A 22,863-nucleotide genomic window follows, 5' to 3' on the forward strand; every position below is an offset into this window, starting at 1 on the left:
ACACTAACAAAAGAATCTTAGAAAATACCATTAAGCCATATCTTTTGAAAAAAAAATGTATTGTTTGTTTTATTGAAACAGACTCTCTCTCACTATATAGTTGATATAGATCTAGAACTTGCTTTATAGACCAGTCTACCTTCAAACTTGAAGCAATGTTCTTGCTTCTGCCTTCTAAGTGCTTGTTAAGGAGTGCACCACAGTGCCTAGCCCACTGACCCAAATCTTGATGAACTCTTACTAGTTTGAACAGTTCTACTGTAGCTATTATCGGTGTTGCTTGTAATTGTTTCAGAATTGCCTGATCTGTTAGTCATCTTCCTGTGGGAGCCCACAAAGATTCCAACTTGTGGTTTGACTCAAGGTCAGAGAGTCAGAGTTTATCTTGCTCTCCAACCACATAATAGGATGCAAAGGCATGGTTACCAGGTGTGTTCTACTTCAAGGTCTTACCACAAGATGTTTTGCTGTGGGACATGGTTACCAGGTGTTTTGAAGGGTCTACACTTGCTTGTATGTTGTGCTTTGATCTTGAAAGGGGGAGATCTTTTGCCTCTCCCCTTGCTAGTGTATAAAAAGTCCATTAGAAATAAACTCAAGGCTGTTGAGTATTGACCCAGGGCCCTCCCGAAGCTATCCTGTGTCTCTATTTTTTCCTTTGTTTACTTCTGTTTCCTATCTAGCATTTCTCAATTCCTCACTCCCCGCTTCAAGGGACCCTTCGATAGGTCAGGGCTGAACCCCAACACTAGACTCCAACATCTTCCTGTCACCATAACAAAATGTCTGAGGTAATCAGCCTAAAACGTGGGAAGTTAGTTTTAGTTTACAACTTCAGAGGCCTCAGCCTACACTCAGTGGGCCTTCTTGTCTTTGCTCTTATAGCAGAGATATACCACAGCAGGAAGTACATGCTAAACCAATTCAGACCTTAGTATTTTCTACTGTACTTCAGCTACATGTAATACTCTGTATTTTTTATTTTACTGAGGTAGGCACGGCTTGAGATTAAAAAAAGGGGGGGGAGGGTGTTGGTTGAGGGAAGAACCAATTATGCCTTCCAGGAGCATGCATCTGGTGGAGGAGATAAGGTAAATACACAAATGTTTCAAACAAAACACAGGGAGTTTAAAGCTGAACAAGATGTACAAACTACCCTGGAGGTTCCAAGGGGAAACAATAACAACTAGGCAGGCTAGGGCTAGAGACAACTGGGAGAGAATCAGAAAAAAAAAAATCCCATGGAGAATATATCACTTGATTCTAGCATATATACTTCCTCAGAGCTCTGAGAATATACTGTGTGAAAAAGGACCTTAAAGATTTAAGAAATCTGGGTACAGTGGGTCCCAGCATTTGTTGTGCCTAAAACTGGAGGATTACTTGAGTTCAAGAGCTTTAGACCGGCTTTGGCAACATAACGAGACCCAGGTAACATACACAAACAAACGGGATGTGGTGAGACACACCTGTGATCCCAGTACTTTGGAGGCTGAGGCAGGAGGATTTTGAGTTTAAGGCCAGCCTGGCCTACATGGGCCAGCCTTGAAAATATAGGGAGACGTTGTCCCCGAAAAATCCCCCAAATGCTGGGGCTGGAGATGTAGCTCACTTGGTAGACTGCTTGCCTACCAATCCACAGGTTCAATCCACAGCACTGCATAAACCATTTGGGATGGTACATGCCTGCAATTCCAGTCCATAGGAAGTGGAGGCAGGAGAATCAGATCTAGGCTAGCCTGGGCTAGGGGAGACCTTTTCTCAAAAACAAACTAATGTGGCTGGAGAGATGGCTCAGCAGTTCAGAGAGAATGTTGATCATCCAGAAGACATGAGTTTAGTTCTCAGCACCCACATTGGGTAGCTCACAACCATCTGTAAACCCAGCTCCAGGGGGTGGCCTCCACGAGCACCTGAATGCACATGGAGCGCGCACACACACACACATTAAGTCTGAAAAAAAAAAAAAAGAACAACAAACGAACAGTAGACAGGATATTGGGAGAATACCGTCGCCAATGGAGGGAACAAATATGCAAAACATGAAGGTGGGAATCAGGAAGGAGTTTAAGTGGCTTTGTCCAGGATGAATTGTAGATGGGGTAGAGGCTAAAAATAAAAACAACTAACTTGGGTGCTCATGTGGGTTTGTACTGATGCTGTTATTCTCAGGGAGCAAGAGAAGAAGCTCGAGTGGTGATGTGGAGACCACTGCTCCCCTGAGTGATGTGAGGACCACTGCTCCCCTGAGTGATGTGAGGACCACTGCTCCCCTGAGTGGTGATGTGGAGACCACTGCTCCCCTGAGTGATGTGAGGACCACTGCTCCCCTGAGTGGTGATGTGGAGACCACTGCTCCCCTGAGTGGTGATGTGGGGACCACTGCTCCCCTGAGTGATGTGAGGACCACTGCTTCCCTGAGTGGTGATGTGGAGACCACTGCTCCTCTGAGTGGCGATGTGGGGACCACTGCTCCTCTGAGTGATGTGAGGACCACTGCTTCCCTGAGTGGTGATGTGGAGACCACTGCTCCCCTGAGTGGTGATGTGGGGACCACTGCTCCCCTGAGTGGCGATGTGGGGACCACTGCTCCTCTGAGTGGCGATGTGGGGACCACTGCTCCTCTGAGTGATGTGGAGACCACTGCTCCTCTGAGTGGTGATGTGGGGACCACTGCTCCTCTGAGTGGTGATGTGGGGACCACTGCTCCTCTGAGTGGTGATGTGGGGACCACTGCTCCTCTGAGTGATGTGGGGACCACTGCTCCTCTGAGTGATGTGGAGACCACTGCTCCTCTGAGTGGTGATGTGGGGACCACTGCTCCTCTGAATGGTGATGTGGGGACCACTGCTCCTCTGAGTGATGTGGGGACTACTGCTCCTCTGAGTGGCGATGTGGGGACCACTGCTCCCCTGAGCGGTGATGTGGGGACCACTGCTCCTCTTCTCGTGTTTCCTGTTTCTTCTGTGTCTGTCAGCACAGCAACATACCAAAACTTTAGACAACCAATGACACCTCATTCTCCTCTTCTACCTGGGGCACTGGGTATGGGTGTGGCCAGGGTGTGTCTCTCAAAACTCAGGGCAGAAGGTTCTGGTTAATTCCGCTCTGCACAAGCCCTCTGAGCCAGCATTGAGGAGAGGGTGCTGTGATGGAGACGATAGACAAGAGACTTTGGTGGTTTAATGATAACATCAGGGGAGTTATGATTTCAGGGTGTCAAAGAGGAAGCCGGTAACAGTGACACAGGCAGCAAATTACAAACAGTGTGCCAGGAGAATGAACCATAGTGGTAGGTTCTCAAGACAGTCTAGGCCTTAAACTGGCACTGCTTGGCAAAGAAGAAGGAACGCCAAACAACTGAAGGGTTAGACCGCGGCTACCCAGCAGGCCTAAAAACTAAACAGAAAGAATTGGTGTACGTGGGCATTATAGGTCAGTGATAGAGCGCTTGCCTAGCATGCGCAAGACTGAGGTCAATCCCCAGTACCAAGCAAGTGTGTGTGTGTGTGTGTGTGTGTGTGTGTTGAGAAGAGGGTGTCAGAAGAACCGTACCCCCAGGGTGGAGAGGGACCCTTGGAAGCTCTGTTCAGTGATCCTCCCACCAAGGTTTCCTCCCACCAAGACTTTGATGTCACGAAGCAGGTACCTCTGGGCAAGCTGGCCCAGCTGCACCATCGGTAGTGGGGGGTGTCTACTGTGGCCAGCAAAGGCTGCAGTCGGGCTCTTTCCTGTCTGCACGGTTGGTTCTGGGGTCCACCTGAGGCCCAGAGGCCTCAGAACGCTCCCGCTTCCGCGGGGCCTCCTCCCGCAGGACCCGCACACTGCGGCGTGGCCTCGGCTCCCTTTTTCCCCTCCCCGGCGCACGGGGAGCGCGGGTGCCGGGAGAAGCGGGCCTCAGAGGGCGGCGCACGCCATGCGGGACCCACAGCTCCCCGCCTCGGCCTCGCGCCTGCCGCCCCCGCGGCACGGCCAGCAGCAGCAGCAGCAGCAGCGGCGGCGGCGGCCCCAGTGAGGAGGAAGAGGCGGAGGAGGAGGCGCCGCCCCCTTGGCGAGCTCGGCGCCCGGGCGGCCTTGGCAGGACCCATGGCGGATCTCTCGCCTGCGCCGGCCCCGCGGGAAGGCGGCCTCCGCGCGCACCGGGCCTCGGCGCCCTCCCCGCCGCCGCGCTCTCGCTCCGGCTCGGAGCCGGAGGAGGCCGAGCTGTCGCTGAGCCTGGCCCGCACCAAGACCCGCTCGTACGGCAGCACGGCCAGCGTGCGGGCGCCGCTGAGCGCCGGCGTCATCGAGCGCCATGTGGAGCACCGGGTCCGCGCCGGAGACACGCTGCAGGGCATCGCGCTCAAGTACGGAGTCACGGTGAGCCGAGCGCGCCTCCGCGGCCCGGGTCTGCGGCCTCCGGGCGGGGTTGGGGACGGGGAGCGGAGGGAGGGTGGGGGGAGCAGGCCGTGCGTCCCCGCGCCGCATCCCGGCGCGCGCTGCTGCAACTGCAATGGGAGTCTAAGCTGCTGCTGCTGCTGCTGCTGCTGCTGCTGCTGCTGCTGCAAGAGGGACGGTCTTCTGCCAGTCTCAGATCGTGTCTGTCGTGTGAGAAAATACTAAAGGAGGCCCGCGTTTTTGGCATGACCCATAGCTACCTTTACTCGTTCTGCTACCCGGGGCTCACTACATATTTACTCAAACCAAACCGATGCGAATGCTGCGCTGTGTAAACAAGCTGTGATGAGTCAGGATGTCCAGTTCTTCCCAGGGATGGTTCTGGTTCTATCGATTCTGCTTCTTTATTTAGAAGTGAAATTACACCCCTGGGCTCACTGGCAACCCTGAACGTGACACCTGTCGCTAAAGAGCAGCCAGGAACTGAGGTCTAGGTGAGCTAGAGGGCTATGTTTTTACAAATTTATAAGGGTTTGCATCTTGGGTATATTGCGTTACACCTCAGGGAAGATCATGGAAACCTGAGGGAAGAAGTTCTTTCATTAAAATTACTTATAATTAACTGTGAGCTGTGTGATAGCCTTTTCACATTGGAGCTCAGTATCCGTTTTCAGGGCTCTTTCCTGAAGCTTCGTGGGCAGCAAGCTTCGGAAGAAAGATGATCCCGTCTGCATCTTCAGAGTAACCTATTTTGCATATTTAACCAGGTGTTTGTTTACCAGCAAGCCTTTCTATCATTCAAGCGCACCGAGAGCATTAGCACCCCATTTGGAGACCCTTTTTGGCAGTTCTAATGTGAACATACATGTACAGCTGCCTTCATGCACATCCTTGGGGTCTGGTTTGGGTCAGAGCCAACGAAAAGCAGAACTGAGAAATCTCAGTGGCTGCTCTTTGCTGAATACCCGCTGTGTGCCAGGCATCACATTCGCCTGTTTTCATTTGTAGGAAAATGATTTATTTATTTATTTTTTGTGAGTGAGCGTTTTGCCTTCATGCATGTATGTGCAGCACCTGTGTGCCTGGTGCCCACAGAGGCCAGAAGAGGGCGTCCTGGAAATGGAGTTACAGAGGGTTGTAAGCCATCTTGTGTGTGTGCTGGGAATTGAACCCTGGTTCTCTGGAAGAACTCTGAGGGCCACCTCTCCAGCTAGCCTCTGTTTGTTCTCATATTGATCTTATTTAATTTGACTTTCATAAGAAGCCTAGGGGAGACAGGTGTGGTTCATCTTCTTACAGATGAGAAGAGAGGTAAGAGGGCAGGGTATTTCCAAGTATAGTTATCATCTAGACCGGCTTGAAGTAACACAGGGAAAAGTTATTTTCTTTGCTCTAGATATTACTTCTGATCTTAGCAAGAGCTCTCAGCATCCTGCTCACTGAAGAAGGAAGGTCATTTTGTCTGGTTTCTGTGCGTCTTGGCTACTAGGCTAGTATGTGTATACTTCCGAGTCTGCGATATCCAAGAGAGTTGCATTTCCTGTGGTCTCTTCCCATTGACAGTTCTTCTGAGACCCATGTTCTTCTAGAATTGCTTGCATCTGCTAGACATTTGCCTAGTTCTCCACTTTTGTTCAAATGCCTTCTTTTTTTTAAATTCGGAGCTGAGGACTGAACCCAGGGCCTTGCGCTTGCTAAGCAAGCACTCAACCACTGAGCTAAATCCCCAACCCCCCCCCTTTTTTTTCTTTGTTTAAATGCCTTCTAACCTACGATTTGTCTAATGTAGGCCCTGTTACTTTTAACCTTATTACCCTTTCCCATTCAAGTCTAACGCAGATCTTCATTACTTTTATAAAGGTTTCTGATTTTATATTTTTTAAAATGCTATTTATTTTACGTGCAGGGGTGTTTTGCCTGCATGTATGTCTGTGTACCACATGCATGCTTGGTGCCTGTGGCAGCCAGAAGAGGGCCTTGGATACCCCTGGGACTGGAGTCACAGCCTGTTGTGAGCCACCACGTGGGTGCTGAGAATAAAAAACCTGGTCCAGGGTAGAGCAGCCTTAGAGTGCTCTTAACTGCTGCAGTGTCTCTCCAGCCCCCAACTTCTGGTTCTAATGTGGTAGAGTCAGGTATAGTGAATCAGGCACTCCATCTATGGTTACAAGAAGTCTAGATCGTGACTTCTCAACCTCAGCACCATTGTTAATATGTTTTTTATTTTCATTTATTTATTTTTTTTTCAAGCCAGGGTCTCATGTAGTCCAGGTTGTCCTCAAACTCCCTATGTAGGTGATGATGACTTTGAACTCCTGATCTTTGACCTGCTAGAGTACAGGTGTGCATCAGTATGCTAAACTCTGTTGATACAGATGGCGAGACTCCATGTTTCAGGAGGCGGTCCTGTGCAGTGTTGGATATTTAGCAGCACCTCTGTGCTTTACCCACCAGATACTGACCTTCCTGCTCTCATTCATACATTGCTAGATGTTCTCTTAAAGGCAAACTCACCCCTGGTTTTTTAATTTTTTTCTTATTATTTTTTTTCTTATTTTTAATTTAATTAAATTTTGTTTTGTTTTGTTTTTTGTTTTTGCTTTTTTGAGACAGGGTTTCTTGTGTAGTTTTGGTGCCTGTCCTGGATCTCGCGCTATAGACCAGGCTGGCCTTGAACTTACAGAGATCTGCCTGGCTCTGACTCCCGAGTACTGGGATTAAAAGGCGTGCGCCACCACCGCCGCCGCCGCCGCTGCCGCCGCCGCCGCCGCCGCCCGGATTTTTTTTTGTTGTTGTTGTTTTGTTTTTTGAGACAGAGTTTTTCTGTGTAGCCCTGACTGTCCTGGAACTTACTCTGTACACCAGGCTGGCCTCAAACCCAGAGATTCCCCCTGCCTCTGCCTCCTGAGTGCTTGGATTAAAGGAATGCGACACCACCGCCTGGCTCCTATAGGCCAATCTTAGAGGAGACATTTTCTCAATCTGGAGTCCCTTTTCCTAGTGACTCTAGCTTGTGTCAAGTTGACGTAGAACTCACCAACACAGGTGGGTTTTGTTTGGAGAGAAGGTTTCCCTGTGTGATCCCAGTCTGACCTTGCATCTGTCATCCTGCCTCAGCCTCTGGAGTGGTGGTATGTGCCAGCAGGCCTGACTGTAAAGGGTCATTCTGGCTGCTGCTCTGATAATAGAGTCTATGGACCAGGACCGAGGAGAGACCGGATAGGATGAAGGCTTCTGCAGTGATACAGATGTACTGGACCGGTAACTTGGATCAAAGCAGTGAAAAAGGACGGGTGAGGTGAGAAGTGGCCAGGTTCTGGGTGATCTGTTGATAGGCTGTCAAGTGTGTCCAAACTGTAGCCCAGGGCCACATGCAAACCAGCTACGAATGTGACTTAGTGTAAAACTATAAACTGACTTAAAACATTATGGATTTGTCTTTCGGAAACCTGATGGCATGGTTCTTGAGTGTGAACTTTATTGATCCAGCATTAGTCATAATGTCAGAAAGATGGCCATGTTTGTGTGTTCTGACTTGTTTACTGTTTCTCTTGAGTATATCTGACCTAGACATTTGCCTGGAGGCCCTGAAGGCTGTAGCAGGAATCTTAAAAGTTCTTATTAATAAAAACAAACCTAGAGCCAGGTATTGAGGTGAATGCTGGAAGATCAGAGAAGCAGAACAAGCCACAGCCACCTCACCTCGCCAGTTCCTCAGCTGATCCTGTTTCTTCAGACTGGAAGCTTCTGTGTCCTCATCCCAATGGCTCTCAGCTGAACTGCTGCTCAAAAGCCTAAAGCTTAACCAGCTAAAAGCTTCTAGTTTCTGGTCCTCATGCCTTATATATCTTTCTGCTCTCTGCCATCACTTCCTGGGATTAAAGGCGTGGGTCACCATGCCTGGCTGTTTCCAATGTGGCCTTGAACTCACAGAGATCCAGAGGGATTTCTGCCTCTGGAATGCTAGGATTAAAGGGGTGTGCTACCACTGCCTATACTCTATGTTTAATATCGTGGCTGTTCTCTTCTCTGACCCCAGATAAGTTTATTAGCATGCACAATATTTTGGGGAACACAATATCACCACAGGAGGCCTCTCTGTAAGAAAGAAGAATTCTGTTCAAGACTTGAGCCAGGTCGATTGGGCCCAGTTCTTCCTCCAGTGAGTTAGAAAATATGACATTTATTTCCACAGTCACCTTTCTTCAACGAGCCACTAATAACTCATTAGTGGCTCTTTACTTGTATTGGACCTGGATTATTTGAGACCCATGCTAGACACCTGGGCACGTGATGGGTCTTCCACATGCACGGGGACCCAATCCACAGAAAGTTGGACTGGAATGAGATTTTTGCCCCAGGAGTTAAGCGGGCCCTGGAAGGTAGGATCCTGGGTTGGGACTACGAGAGGACACACAGCCTGCTGAAGATGTGGACTGCAAGAATTGATTAGTGGGGCTGGAGAGATGGCCCAGTGGTTAAGAACACTTGTTGCTCTTGCAGAGGACCCGGGTTTGGTTGTCAGCACACACTTGATGACTCACAACCATCTCTATGTAGTTCTAGGGGATCTGATACCGTCTTCTGACCTCCTTGGGCATCAGGCATGCACATGGTGCACACGTATACATGCAGGCAATACACATAAAATAAATAAATATCAAGTGGCATTTACTTCTTTGGGTTGTGGGGAGAGGTATGACATGCACCTCTGTGTGTGAGTGGAAGTCAGAGTTCAACTTACAGGAGTCAGTTCTCTCTTTCCATCGCGTGGGTCCCAGAGATCCATTTGAGGTGGTCTTACTTGGTGGCAAGTGCCTTTAACTACTGAGCCATCTCGTAGACCCTCTTTTTTTTTTTTTTTTTTTCTTTTGAGATAAGATGTCAGGTAGCCCCAGCTATTTTTGAAATTACTACGTGGCCCACACTGGCCTTGAACTCCCGATCCTCCTGCCTCCATTTCGGCACTTGGGGTTGTAGGCATGAGCCATTCCAGAGGAAAGAGCAGTTCTGTCTCCCAGCTGCAGCTGCTGGGGTGCGCTGTTGGTGTGTGCTCTCCCCTCCTCCAGTGGTGAGTGTTACACTCATTTAGGCATCTCTCCTAGAGTTTGAGGAAGTGGTTCTGGGAAACCGAAACCATTGGGGGGCTGCTTGAGAAAACCATTAACTGCTGTCTGAGCCTCAGACATAAGCTTGCTGGGGCTGGAATGTCCCTGGCTGTGTTTGTTTCTACCGAGACAGGCAGTCCCCTTCCTTTGTTCTGGCTCTCGATTTAGCTATTGTTTGTTTTTTTCCAGCATCCCGGCCCCTCCCTGCTGTATCTAAGCCTCCAGGGGAAACTGGTCAGAGCTCTAAGTTACCACTTAGAGTATTTTATTTGGAAACCTTGGAAAAACTAGAGGACAGCATAGGAACTGCAAGTAGGAAGGAGGCAGCAAAGGAGATGTATTTGCATATGGCCCCTTCCTTCTTTGACAGTCTAGAACTCACTCTGTGTCAGAGAAATGCTCCACTTGATCTTCCTGCTTCTGCTGCCTGAGTGCGGCGATAATACGCCACTGTGTCCACCTTCAATCAGATTTAGCCCCAGGTCATCCCTCTGGTCCATTTAGCTGCTCAGCTGAGTTGCTCTGCATGTCCCCATGTAAAAGTTCCCTGGCTAGGAGAATGTGGTGTGGTCAGGAAGAGGAGTCCTGGGAGTCAGGTTTAACTATGTGGTCCAGGTGGTCGACTGTCATAGTGGTACCCAGAGTGAAAGGGATGGCGAGGTAACCTGTAATTTGGGGTTTTAATAGTTTTTCATGGGTTTTTTTCCCCCACAAGCACTGTCCCTGAGGTATAATTACAGAGCACAAAATTCACCCAGTTATGTTTAATAAGTTTACAATTGTGAAGTCGTTGACACCGTTCAATTTCAGAAAGTTCTTTCACCCCAAAGATAGCTCCAGACCCATTTCACTCACTCACCATTCTCCAGTTCCAGGAGATGGATAATATATATTCTGACATATATTTAATTTTGGGGGCATTTCCTGTAAGTGGATTTCATATATTCTTTTGAGAATGAGGAAGGACAAACAAGCTACCTTTTCCTCCATGGAAACAAGGTGATGGGAAGGAATCAACACCCGGAATGGAACATGTCACAGATAATCATTTACTATTTACAGAGATAATCATTGCATGACTTTTTCCAGTCTGTTTCTTAGTGACCAGGTGGTAGGCTGGTCTCATTGGGTCACACTGCTCACACCTGGCTAGGAGACGATGAAAGTGAAAGTGTTCGAACCATTGCTAAACCTCTCATTCCTGAGAAACAGAAACTCATTCTGTGTCACTTTGAAAGGTCACACTTTCTGTTCCCAGGATTGAGTGGCCGTGAGGAGGAGCAGGGACCCGTGGAAATGAGATTTCCAGCTCTTCCTCGGCTGGATCTTGAGCTGTCTTACTTTGCTGTGAGGTGAAATTTCCAGACCTGTATTCAGATGGAAATAGAAAGCATTCCTCACAAGGTAGAGCATCTTCTGTGGCCTGGATTATCCAGTTACGCAGCGGCTGCTGTGAAGGTCCCCACAACTCCAGAGTGGTTGATTTTTGTTTTTTTTTTTTTGTTTATAACTGATGATCTTTAACTATCATTAGATCACATCTCTCCCTCTTTCACCCCTCAGGAACTATCTTTTTGTTTTGTTTTGTTGGATTGTTGAGACAGGGTCTCATGTATCCCAGGCTCAAACTCAACTGTGGTTTATGGAGCTAGTGTGGGCTTGAACTTCCATTCCTTCACCTGCCAAGTGTTGAGGTTACAGATACACAGGTTCTAGGGTTACAGACATGTGCCACCATGCCTAGTAGAAACATCGCCGGAGACTGAACCTAGGACTCAAGCATGTTAAAAAAACTCTATCAACTGAACTATACCCTCCCCCTCCTGCCCCACTCCCACTTTTTTGAGACAGAGTTTCACTGTGTATCATAGGCTAGCCTCAAACCCACAATGTATGTAGCCAGGGCTAGCCTTGAAGTTGCAGGGTTCTTCCTTCCTTGGCCCCCAGCATTGAGATTACAGGTTTTGTATCACCACACCTGTCCAAGGGCTTCTTAGCACATTCCAAATAAACTCCAGCTTCTGCACTTGACCTTAGCGGAGCGGCAGGATGCAGTGAATTCCAGTTTCTTTACCATGGCTGGATGCTTGTTGTTCCCAAGCTGTGCCACTTTCTCTGCTCTGCAGCAGAACTGGTGCTCTTTGCGTGCCTGGTGCCACACTTTGACATTAGGTAAACCGAGTCTGGAGACAGTGCTGTTGGTGCAGGCCATTGCTCATCAAGAATACAGTCAAGAGCGTTACTTTTTGAAAACCCTTTTAATCTCAGTTTTATGATCATATGCTAATGGTACAAAAACCATGGGTTTCCTCTGACATTTTCATGCACTCATACAGCGTACTTTGATCATATTCCCTTCTCATTCCCCTCTCCTGTCCCCTGTTCTCTCCTGCTGGGTCTTTTCTCCCCTCTTCTGTTTCCATGTCTTTCTCCTTTTGAATCTGCACAAGGTATTTGTCTTTCTGAGTATGGCTTATTTCTCTTTACGTGAGGACCTCCAAGTTCCATTCATTTTCCTGCAAATGACATGATTCTTTTTTCCTTATGGTTGAATAAAACTCCATTGTGCGTAAGTACCACATTTCTGTATCCTAGCCATTCATCTATTGATGGTCTTATACCAGTTACATAACTTGGCTATTGTGAGTACTCACACTAAACTCTGTAGGGTAAAAGAATGATACACTATTTGTATAATGTCCCCTATCTCCTTTTCTTACCTGACCTTCAGGTACTAGTTCTTTTTTTTTTTGGGGGGGGGGGTTTCAAGACAGGGTTTCTCTGTGTAGCTTTGTGCCTTTCCTGGAACTCACTCTGTAGACCAGGCTGGCCTCAAACTCACAGAGATCCACCTGGCTTTGCCTCCCGAGTGCTGGGATTAAAGGCGTGCGCCACTACCGCCCGGCATTTTTTTTTTAAAAAGTAGTTTATTTATTTTTATTTTATGTGCACTGGTGTTTTGCCTGCATGTGTGAGGGTGTTGGATCTTGGAGTTTTAGATGGTTGTGAGCTGCCATGTGGGTACTGGGAATTGAACTCAGGACTTCTGGAAGAACAATCAGTGCTCTTAACCACTGAGCCATCTCTGCAGACCTTCAGGTACTAATTCTTTAAGGCCCATTTGAAGTCAGAAGGACTTCTCCATGGTTATAGCTCTAACCTACAACATTCTTTGACATTCTGCTCAGACACATGTCTCTACCGCTTCCTGGGTCTATTAATTTACCAAGCAGAATTCCAGAGATATAGGGATCCCTCTACAAGTAAGAGCGTATCAATAGAAAGATTTTAAAAAGCCTGGTAACAGAAATGTTCAAATAAGAATTAAGTTAGGGGCTCAGGGGTTAAGAGCACAGCCTACTCTTCCAGAGGTCCTGAGTTCAATTCCCAGCAACCACATGGTGGCTCACAACTATCTTTAATGAGATCTGGTGCCCTCTTATGGCCTGCAGGGATACATGCAGGCAGAACACTGTATACATAATAAATAAATAAATCTTAAAAAAAAAATTAAGTTAGTCCTAAAGGGGCTGGAGAGATGGCTTAGCAGTTAATTCTTCCAGAGGACCTAGGTTTGGTTCCCCAGCACCCACATAGTGGCTCACAGCCTTCTGTAATGGTAGTTTCACAGGATCTCATGCCCTCTTCTGGCCTCTAAGGGAACTGCATGCATGTGGTACACAGATATACATACACACAGGCAAAAAAACATCCATACACACAAAATAATAAAAAGCGTGTTTTGAATGAACAAATAAGTGATAAAAATTCTCCATCTTTATGTTTCAGTGGTTAAGGGCCGCTGATAGTAAAAGGTGTCTAATAGAGGAAATAGTATGTGTTAGAAGCTGCCTGTAGAGGGCAGGGGATGCGGCTCAGTTGGTAGAGTGCTTGTCTAGCATTTGTGAAGCTCCAGGTCTGATCCCCAGCGTTATATAAACCAGCTAAGGTGTCACCTGATGTTAGCACTAGGGAGGTGGGGACAGAGTCAGAAGTTCAGTTCAGTCATGCTCAGCTTCATAGTGAGTTCAAGGCCAACCTGGGTGACATGAGATTCCCATCTCAAACAGACAAACAACCCCCCCCAACCCCAACTAAACAAACAACAAAAAACCCCTAGCAACACAAACAAATCTGCTTGTAAAGGAGGAAATGACTTTCATGTTATTTTTGAAATAACAGGAGTTCCCTGCAGAGGGAAAGATTCTAGAATGCAGAGAAAGCATTTGCCGAAGAGTTTTTATTGCTGTGATAAACACCATGATCAAGAGCAACTTGGTCGATTTCAGGTTATGCTCCATCATCAAAGGAAGACAGGCCAGGAACTGGGGGCAGGAACTGATCAGAAGCCACGGAGGAGCGCTGCTTACTGGCTTGTTCCTCATGGCTGCCTCAGCCCTGCTTCTGCCATCCAGGACCACCTGCCTAGGGGCGGCACTACCCCTGTGGGATGGGCTCACCTACATCCATCACTAATCAAGAAAATGTACTACAGACTGTCTACGGGAAAGTCTGATGGAAGCGTTTTGTCGATTGAGAGTCCCTCTTCCCAAATGACTCTAGCCTGTGTCAAGTTGCCGTAAAACTAGCCAGCACAGCATTGCACACAGTTGTTTCTGAGTATGTACAGTCCCATGTTTATATTAATTTCAACTCTGGAACTTAGTTGTATGTAACTCTGTGTTTCTTTTTCTTTTTGTGTGTTTTAGATGGAACAGATTAAAAGGGCCAATAAACTGTTTACCAATGACTGTATATTTCTGAAGAAGACCTTGAGCATCCCGATTCTATCAGAGAAGCCTCTGCTCTTTAATGGACTTAACTCCATTGATTCTCCAGAAAAGGAAACTGTTGACAGCAGTTTTTGCCATGAGGAGGAGCCCGTGTTGGCTGGGGAAGAACTGCCCCCTCCCAGCCCTCAGGACCCAGACCCCAAACCTGCGCAGCCTGAGGAAGTATCTGCCAGAGATTTCCTGCAGAGACTTGACTTACAGATTAAGCTATCAACACAGGCAGCCAGGAAACTCAAAGAAGAGACCAGGTGAAGATTCCTGGTAGAGGTGTCAGAGTCTGGACCAATACTCTATGATGTTCTTGTTTGAAAAAAATCTATCTTAGTGGTAGAATGTGTGTGTGTGTGTGTGTGTGTGTGTGTGTGTGTGTGTGTGTGTGTGTAGTGTGTGTATACAGGTGCATGTGTGTGCAGGTGTGTGTATGCACAAGAGTGTGATGGTCAGAGGTCAACTTTGGATGCCTTTCTTCAGGATCCGGTCTACCTTGTATTTTTGAGACTGCATCTTTTGGAAGTGACTAAATAGGCTAGGTTGGCCGTTTGGGGAACCCCCCTGGCCCTGCCTCTCTAGCACCGGGATTATTATGAATCTGCCACCATGCCTGGTGTTTTCTGTGGGTTCTGGGGATTGAACTCAGGGCCTCACGCTTGTGCAGCAAGCACTTTATGGACAGACAGCCATCTGTCTCCTCGGCCCTAGAAAAGCATCTTTATGAAGTCTAAGTGGAGCTGCTACCCACTCCATGGGCTGAGTCTGTTGTCCTACCTCTGTCTCTGTTATTTTTGCATATAAAGTTTGCTTCTCTGCCTAGTGCTGCTGTCCAGCTAGCTGTCTGAGGTAGCAACTGGAACTAGAGCATCTCATGACACCTCCAAGGGAAGCAGTGCCCTGGAGAAGACATAAAATACTGATGCCTGGTTTTGTTTTTATTATTTATTTATTTTTATTTTATGTGCATTGGTGTTTGGCCTACATGTGTGTGTGAGGGTGCTGGATCCCCTGGAACTGGAGCTATAGACAGCTGTCAGCTGCCATTTAGGTGTTGGGAATTGAACCTGGGTCCTCTGGAAGAGCAGCTGGTTCTCTTAACTGCTGAGCTACCTCTCCAGCCCCAAAATACTGATTCTTATAATGCTGGTCAAGACATTGCTGCTGTTTACCAAGATTCCCCTAAGATTCCTTCTGAGCAGTTTAAATTTGACCCTAGGGCAAACCTTTCTCTTTATGTATAATTGGGTTTTTTCTTTCTGTATGATTTCATGAAGGGACACAAACTACTGTTTCCTTTTTTTTTTTTTTTAAGTAAATTTGATACCAAGGTTCAACTACTATGTCTTTTTTTATGGTTAATATATTGATTTCTTAGTCCTTGTTTTAAAATTTCTGTTTTTTTTCTTTTTTCTTTTTTTTTTCTTTTTTTTTGGTTTTTCGAGACAGGGTTTCTCTGTGTAGCTTTGCGCCTTTCCTGGAACTCACTTGGTAGCCCAGGCTAGCCTCGAACTCACAGAGATCCGCCCGGCTCTGCCTCCCGAGTGCTGGGATTAAAGGCGTGCGCCACCACCGCCCGGCTTTAAAATTTCTATTTTATAATACATATCAGTTGTTGTATAGACTTCAAATCCTTTTTATTTTCATTTATTCATTTATTTTTGAATAAATACAGTGTCTCATTGTAGTTCAGTTGGCCTCGAAGTCTTGGCTATCCTCTGTCTCAGCCTTCCAACTGGCATGAGCTACCACTCCTGGCTTTTAAATCGTTTTGAGAAAGAAGAGGAATATAGACAACAAATATAATTTAGAATATCATTAATATATTCAAATATTATATAAGCAAATGCTGTTATTCTGATAACTGAGTTTCCCTTAGAAAGAAGAGGGAAGAAAGTTCACCTGAACATGACCATCACTGGGCTTCCAAGGCACATATAATGCTTCATCAGTCTATTTCTGCTCTTCTTTGACAACTGGATAGTAAGTCGTATGTGTGTGTTTCTGAGTACAGTTGTAAACACTGATTTCTGCTGTATTTATCTTTTTCAGGGATGAAGAAAGCCCCTATGCTGCTTCGCTCTATCATAGTTAGTGACTGGTGGACATCGCTTTAACTCACATCACAAAATGGCTGGACCCTAAAGAATCCACTGACTGGGAGTTCGGAAGCAACGCCGCTTCTGGACTCCCATAGCGCGCACCCTCGAGCCACAGATAGGTAGAGCAACTGCAGCTGCACTGAAGTGATCAGTTCCTCTGGCTTCCTGTAGTTACGTCTTCTTATGGCATGATAGCAAAACTGTACTCTAAAGCCTATCACTTTTGTAGACGGAGGTAGTTTTAGACTGGCTTTTGTAGCTACAAAAAGCATCCAAGACTATTTATATATTTAAGCCAAAAGCAATGTTTATTTCCCAGTGAGATCCCAAGTGTATGAAAAACATGGTGGCTGTCAAGTGATAATGCCTTTGCTGTGTGTTTATAACTCAAGTGCTATAATATATATTTCAATATCGTATATTCTGTACTACTGTAAAGAACCAAATTTTGTCTGCTATTTTGTAAAAGTAAAATACAGATGTCTGGATGAGAGAATAAACTATGTTTTCACATAGGAGCCTTCATTTCTTCTTTTCAAAATGGGGAAACAAAGTTGTTTTTTTTTTTTTTGTTCAAAAGATAGGGATCTACTAGCCTAGGCTGACCTTGAACTCCTGATTCATTTGTCCCTACCCTCTACATGCTGGGATTGCAGAAGGACAGATAAAACTACAGCCGTGTGAGACATACTGCATTCCATTTAGAGTTTATCTCTGTGTCACTTCAGACTCTTTACACTTATGTGTCATCCATCACCGCTCGTTTGAATTAAAAGTTAGTTTTTTGTTTCAGTTAATCCATCTTGCCTTTATTATGTATATAGGTTACAGCAGCAAACTTTCAGCTACATACTGTTGACAGCGGATAGATTTTTTTAGTCTTGACATCTACTCGGTTACTAGTTTAAGTTTAATGAGGTTTAACGAGGCTTCCGCAGGAATTTCCCATCGTTACCCCTCCCCAGCATCCCCTAAAGAGCCCTGATGTCTGGGGAGTAAAAGCGACTTCTGTTTGCCTGCTCCCATTGTCCCCTTTCTTCTGCTCTATTATTTTTTTCCCTCTTGTTTTGCGCCTCTCTCTTTTGCTCATCAGGAACAGGTGCCCTGGGGTATTTATTAGTGGATCCTGCAGTCCCAGGTCCTGGTCTTAGTAACTTTTCAGTTGCTGTGCTAAGACATCATGGCCAAGACAACGTCTAGAAAGAAGAGCTTTTGGGGGTTCACAGTTTGAGATGGTTGAGTCCATGACCATTATGATGGGGAGCACGGCAGCAGGCAGGCAGACGGGGTGCTGAACCAGTGCTGAGGGCTACGTGTTCATCCACAAACATGAGACAGAGAGAACTAACTGGGGATGGCCTGGGCTTCTGAAACCTCAGAGCCCTCCCCTAGACACACCTCCTCCATCAAGGCCACACCTTCCTAATCCTCCCCAAACAGTTCCACCGTCTGGTCTGGTGACCACAGACTCAAATAGGTGAGCCTCTGGGGGGCCATTCTCATTCAAACTACCAGACTCAGCCTTGGGAGGACCCGTAGGTGCCATGATAGGAAGTGGAAGCTGTTTTTGTCTTGCTGATTTGTTTGTTTCTCACTTAACATAATCCTTTGTGTTTTGTTCTTTGTTGCTCATAGCACCCTTGAAATGGGGTGTTTCTCTCTCTCTCTCTCTTGCTGTCTCTCTGTCTCTGTCTGTGTGTGTGTGTGTGTGTGTGTGTGTGTGTGTGTGTGTGTGTGTGTGTGTTTCTGGAAGATGACATCAGGTGTCTTCCTCTATCGCTTTACATTTTATTTATTGACTCAGGCTCGCTCTCTGAACTTGGAACTCACCAATTCCAGCTAGTGTAGCTATCCAGTTTGCCCCAGGTTGCTTAGTAAGAAGAGATTTGTCCCCTGAGCCACCCTTCCAGCCCCCATGCCCTTTTCATGTGTACAAGAGATCTGGACTCATGAAAAGCCTCACGTGTGGCTTGCACGTGAGGCCATCTCCCCAGCTCAGAGTTGGGCTAGTCTCTCGGCAGTGCGTTGCTGCTGGGTTTTGTTGTTGTTGTTGTTGTTACTACTTGAGCTGTGGAGCTTTAACTGGAAAAGGAGAAAACAAAAAGGAAGATAGAAGAGGCCTAAGCAAGCTACTGTGGATATAGGAATAATAAAAATATAGTTATGTCCTGCAGAAACGTATTTAATTTGGCCAAGATTGATGAAATCACAGAAGCTCAAATTTGAAATTATGACCATAGGCTCAAATATATTTCTCAAGTGTTTTTTTTTTTTTCCTGTCAGCAATTTCTAGCTAAAATTATCTTGTCTTCAAACTTTGAGTAATTTTGTAGCTATGATTTAACTGTACTGGACTAGAGGGATATTTTGTTTGTTGTTCTGACAGGATCTTGTTATCTAGCCCAGGCTGACTTCGAACTTACTATGTAGCCCTGCCTGGCCCCAAACGCACAGCAGTCCTGCTTAGCCTCCTGAGGTATGCCACTCAGGCCAGGCTGCCTGGAACTGCAAGTTGTTAAGTATCCTAGGCAGCCTTCAATTCCCAATCCTCCTGCCTCACTCTCTTAGAGTGGGACTACAGGCTTTTGTCACCAGGGTTGGCCATTTCTGTTTGTTTTTCTCCTGTGACAGGGTCTTGCTGGTGTAGCTCAGTTTTCCCTCAAACTTGAGCCCTTCCTGCTGCTGCCTCATGGACAGAAGTACCTTGGCATAGAATCACTGTAGAGAGGCTCTAGATTCTCAAACCTGACTTCTGCTCCAGGGACTCCACCTGTTGACCTCATGAATGTGAGCTTATCCAGTGTCCTTGATCCCTTTGTGAAAGGATGTGCTTGTTTATAAAATAGGATCAAGTGTGCCCCTTCTGTCTTGGTTACCAAGAGGCACTAAGAAGATTACAATAAAAAGAAATTTCTTACTGAAAAAACCCTGCATAGATACTTAGGTACGCTTTGGAAAAGTGAGAGGCTAAGATGATCCAGCCTGAACCGGTTTCCTATCTGAGGTAGGAGCAGATGTGTGCCTTGGCTAAAATGGAGTCAGTTGACACAGATGATTCATTAAATCGTTTGAGTCATTGTGCCTCGGGAAATGCAGTTTGGGCAAAGGCGTTTTGAACCTCCCTCTCCACACTCACCTGCAGCTGGGTACTGGCTTCTTCGGAATGCCAGGAGAATTAATTTGTGTTCCTGACAGGCTTTGTGTTTTGTTTGCCTCTGTAGCTATCTTAGGTATGAAAACCCAGTGTGACTGGCTTCAGAACGGCAGCATAGGCACCAGCAGGTCCCTGGAAGTAAGTGCAGCTAATTCTCAAAGCCTGTTATGTTTGGTTCCTGGCAAGCATATATAGTGTACTTACGCAATTATCTTACACTGAGCGGTGTATTCCAGCGCCACCTTTGATTTGGGAGCACCGGCGTCCAGGGAGGACCACTGGGCTGTGTGGTTGTTTTTCAGTCCTGTGTTTGTGGTGGCGGCGAACACACAAGTTGCAGGAACCTAAAGTTTACAATCTTTTCTTTCCGGTGATTTTTATCTCTGCTGCTGCCCAGGCTGCCTGCTCCTTTGCTCGCTGGGGAGATAGCATGGCTTGCGTCAAATCCAGGTTAGATGACTGGAATGGAGCAGAAATGTTGACGTTGCTTTTGAACAGTGTGTGACCTCATTTGGCTTCTTGTCGACGTAAATGTTCATCTCTATGGAGTGAGTAATAAGTGTCTGAAAACTCAAAGAAGTAAAAAAGCAAAACAAAACTGGGAAATACAGATAGGGAGTAAATTGTTGATAAATTCAATTTTGTGTGTGTATTTATGTGCATGTCATTTATGTGTTCATGTGTGTGACTGTGTGACTGTGTGTGACTGTGTGCATGTATGTGTTCATATAGGTGTGCATTTATGTGTGTGTGTGTGTGTGTGTGTGTGTGTGTGTGGTGCTGAGGATTAAATCCAGGCCTTTACACAAGCATTCTGTCACTGCTATACTCCCAGGCTATACTCCCACTGCTGTACTCACTGGTTCTTGTACCCATATTCAACCTCCTTTTTGTGTCCTTGGGTCTAACAGAGAGCTGATTAAGAAGGGCGTCCCTGCTGGGCAGTGGTGGCGCACACCTTTAATCCCAGCACTTGGGAGGCAGAACCAGGCGGATCTCTGAGTTTGAGTCCAGCCTGGTCTACAGAGTGAGATCCAGGACAAGCACCAAAACTACACAGAGAAACCCTGTCTTGAAAAACAAAACAAAACAAAACAAAACAAAACAAAACAAAACAAAACAAAACAAAACAAAACAAAAAAAGAAGGGCATCCCCCAAAGTAGATGTTTTGTTGTTTGTATGTTGGGGACCCGGAAGGGGCTGGAAGGAGAGTAGTTGGGACAGCTAGAGCAGCAGTTTACAATCTGTGGATCTTGACCTGTTGGGGGGGTTGAGTGACCCTTTCAATAGGGCTCACCTAAGACCAGTAGGAAAACAGATATTTACATCATGATTTGTAACAGTAACAGAATTGCAGTTATGAAGTAGCATCGAAAATAATTTTATGTTGGGGGTCACCACAACATGAGGAACTGTGTTAAAGGGTCAAAGTACTAGGGAGACTGAGAACCACTGGGCTAGAGGGAGGAAAAATGATATAATTCTATTTTGATTAAAACCTTTTTTTTTAAAGAAGCTGCTGTTTTTCAGAACATCAAGGCTATGAAGAAATGTGGATTTATTCCAGTGCCCAACAGAGAACTGCTAGTGGAAACATCATTTAACAAACATCCAACAAGGTGCTCAGGTGTCCAGCATGCCTTGAGACAGGACCGCTCAGATCTTCCGGGAGCTTAAGACAGTGGGAAGAAGGTTCAGATTTATGTTCAACCCATTAGAGGCTTTTCCAGAGCAGCACATCTCTGATTATAAAATGTAAATCCAAGAGGGAATACGGATTCTATATACAAAAACCTCAGCTTACGTACACTTTACTTTTCATAAGGTATTTATGGCAAGAGAGCTCTATTTTACCCATTTCTAAGGGGTTAACTACTATAAATTCAGCACATTCTAATACTCCTGGGCTGGTAAATCTCTAGCCGCCGCTGAATTAGTTTTGAAGCTATATTGTTTTTGCTGGAACGGCTGAAAGGCTCAGGTTGCTTGCCATTTTCACAGGCTGCTGTAGATGCGCTTGATAGCATTGGCTTCATCCTTATCCAAGATGCCTTTCTCCACGTAAGCATCAGCTTGCTGGTTGATAAAGTCCCTCATCTTTGAAAGGTCATAGCCTAGAAAATATGATTAGAATATTGTGAGCAAAGATCAGGGAAAGAGAAAACCCATCACAGTGTTTAGCATTAAGAGACATTTTGTGTATAAAGTAAATTTCCAGCCTTGACCTTCATAATGGAAGACATGATGTTCTGGGTTTGGGCTGTACTGTGTGAGCTGTTTAAAGTGTTTTTGGGTACCATATTATCTCTCTATTACAACCCAGGGGAATATACCATCATCCCTCTGGCCAACAAGGAAACAGCTTCATAGACCAGGGCTTTGTAAATTTTAATGTTCATGTGTGTGATTGTGTGCATGGGGCTCTTGGAGAGTAGCAGATCCACACTCAGGTCTGGGGTGAGGACCCGGTCTTTGCATTTTAAACAAACTCCCAGAAGGTGCTGCTGCTGAATCAAGAATGGTCCCAAAACTGCTGCTTTCACACACGTAGCAAAATTATGGTTAGAAGCAGCTATTCCAACCTCCTGAGTTTATGATTTCAGCTTATGCCCTTGTTGGTATGATAACACATCAGGTTTTTTCCTTTGTTTTTCCAAGTTAAGAATTTCTGTGTTCATTTCATGGCTGTCTGAGTTCTGTACACGGATTAAAAAGTCAAACCTTTCCTGCTTCCTATGTCCATCTTAAAAAATCTAGGCAAATCATCAAACCATGCACCCAAAATAAAGAGGTCCTCAAGGAAGACCACACCATCTTTCTAAAGACCCCCACACCCTTCTCACATCTCTTTGGTTCTTCAAGTATTAATTTTTGTTTCTTTGTTTGAAACAGGGTTTTACTCTGTAGTTTAGACTGGTTTGGAACTCACTATGAAGACCATAGATTTGAACTTGAGGCAATTCTCCAGCCTCAGCCTTCCTAGTCTTAGAATTACACGTATGTGACAGCATGCCCAGTTTGCAATTTACTTTTTAAAAAGCACACTGTATATCTCTGTACCTGGAAGGTGGAGGCAGGAGGATCAGAAGTTCAAGGTCATTTTCTACTGTCTAGCAAGTTCAAGGCCATCCTTGGCTACCTGGGACCCTGTTTTGAAAAACAAAAACCAAGAGGCTTGTGGTTTGGACGATAAATGTCCACCCGAAGATCACGTTCAACACTTGGTTCCCAGTTGGTCATGCTTAGATGATCAAACTCTTAGGAGATGTAGTCTTGCTAGAGGGAGTATGTCCCTGGGAATAGGCTTTAAGTGTTTATAGCCTTACCCTATGTGGGGCTC

The 22,863-nt window shown here is 46.0% G+C and overlaps 2 protein-coding genes across 3 annotated transcripts in view; one reads left to right on the top strand and one right to left on the bottom strand.

Annotated features, from left to right (window-relative positions):
• Positions 1-4,086: 4,086 nt before the first annotated feature.
• Lysmd2 (LysM domain containing 2) lies at positions 4,087-16,881 on the top strand. Its single transcript, XM_059267012.1, has 3 exons — positions 4,087-4,359; positions 14,195-14,526; positions 16,319-16,881. Exons 1-3 carry the CDS (start codon positions 4,087-4,089, stop codon positions 16,359-16,361), a joined length of 648 nt encoding a protein of 215 aa, XP_059122995.1. The 3' UTR covers positions 16,362-16,881.
• A 4,183-nt stretch (positions 16,882-21,064) lies between these two features.
• Positions 21,065-22,863, bottom strand: part of Scg3 (secretogranin III) — a 40,729-nt gene continuing 38,930 nt past the window's right edge. For both annotated transcript variants that reach the window (XM_059267014.1, XM_059267013.1), the window contains exon 12: positions 21,065-21,637. In XM_059267014.1, the coding sequence (XP_059122997.1) occupies positions 21,519-21,637 (119 nt within the window). In that variant the 3' untranslated portion in view covers positions 21,065-21,518. The remainder of the gene's footprint in view (positions 21,638-22,863) is intronic.

This window comes from Peromyscus eremicus, chromosome 7 (assembly GCF_949786415.1).
Source record: "Peromyscus eremicus chromosome 7, PerEre_H2_v1, whole genome shotgun sequence".
NCBI lineage: Eukaryota > Metazoa > Chordata > Mammalia > Rodentia > Cricetidae > Peromyscus > Peromyscus eremicus.

Excerpts from the sequence above, each read along its gene's own strand:
- Lysmd2 (XM_059267012.1), top strand. The coding sequence starts at position 4,087 with ATGGCGGATCTCTCGCCTGCGCCGGCCCCGCGGGAAGGCGGCCTCCGC. Across the intron at positions 4,360-14,194 it reads CGCTCAAGTACGGAGTCACG|ATGGAACAGATTAAAAGGGC; the intron begins GTGAGCCGAGCG and ends TGTGTGTTTTAG. Across the intron at positions 14,527-16,318 it reads AAACTCAAAGAAGAGACCAG|GGATGAAGAAAGCCCCTATG; the intron begins GTGAAGATTCCT and ends TATCTTTTTCAG.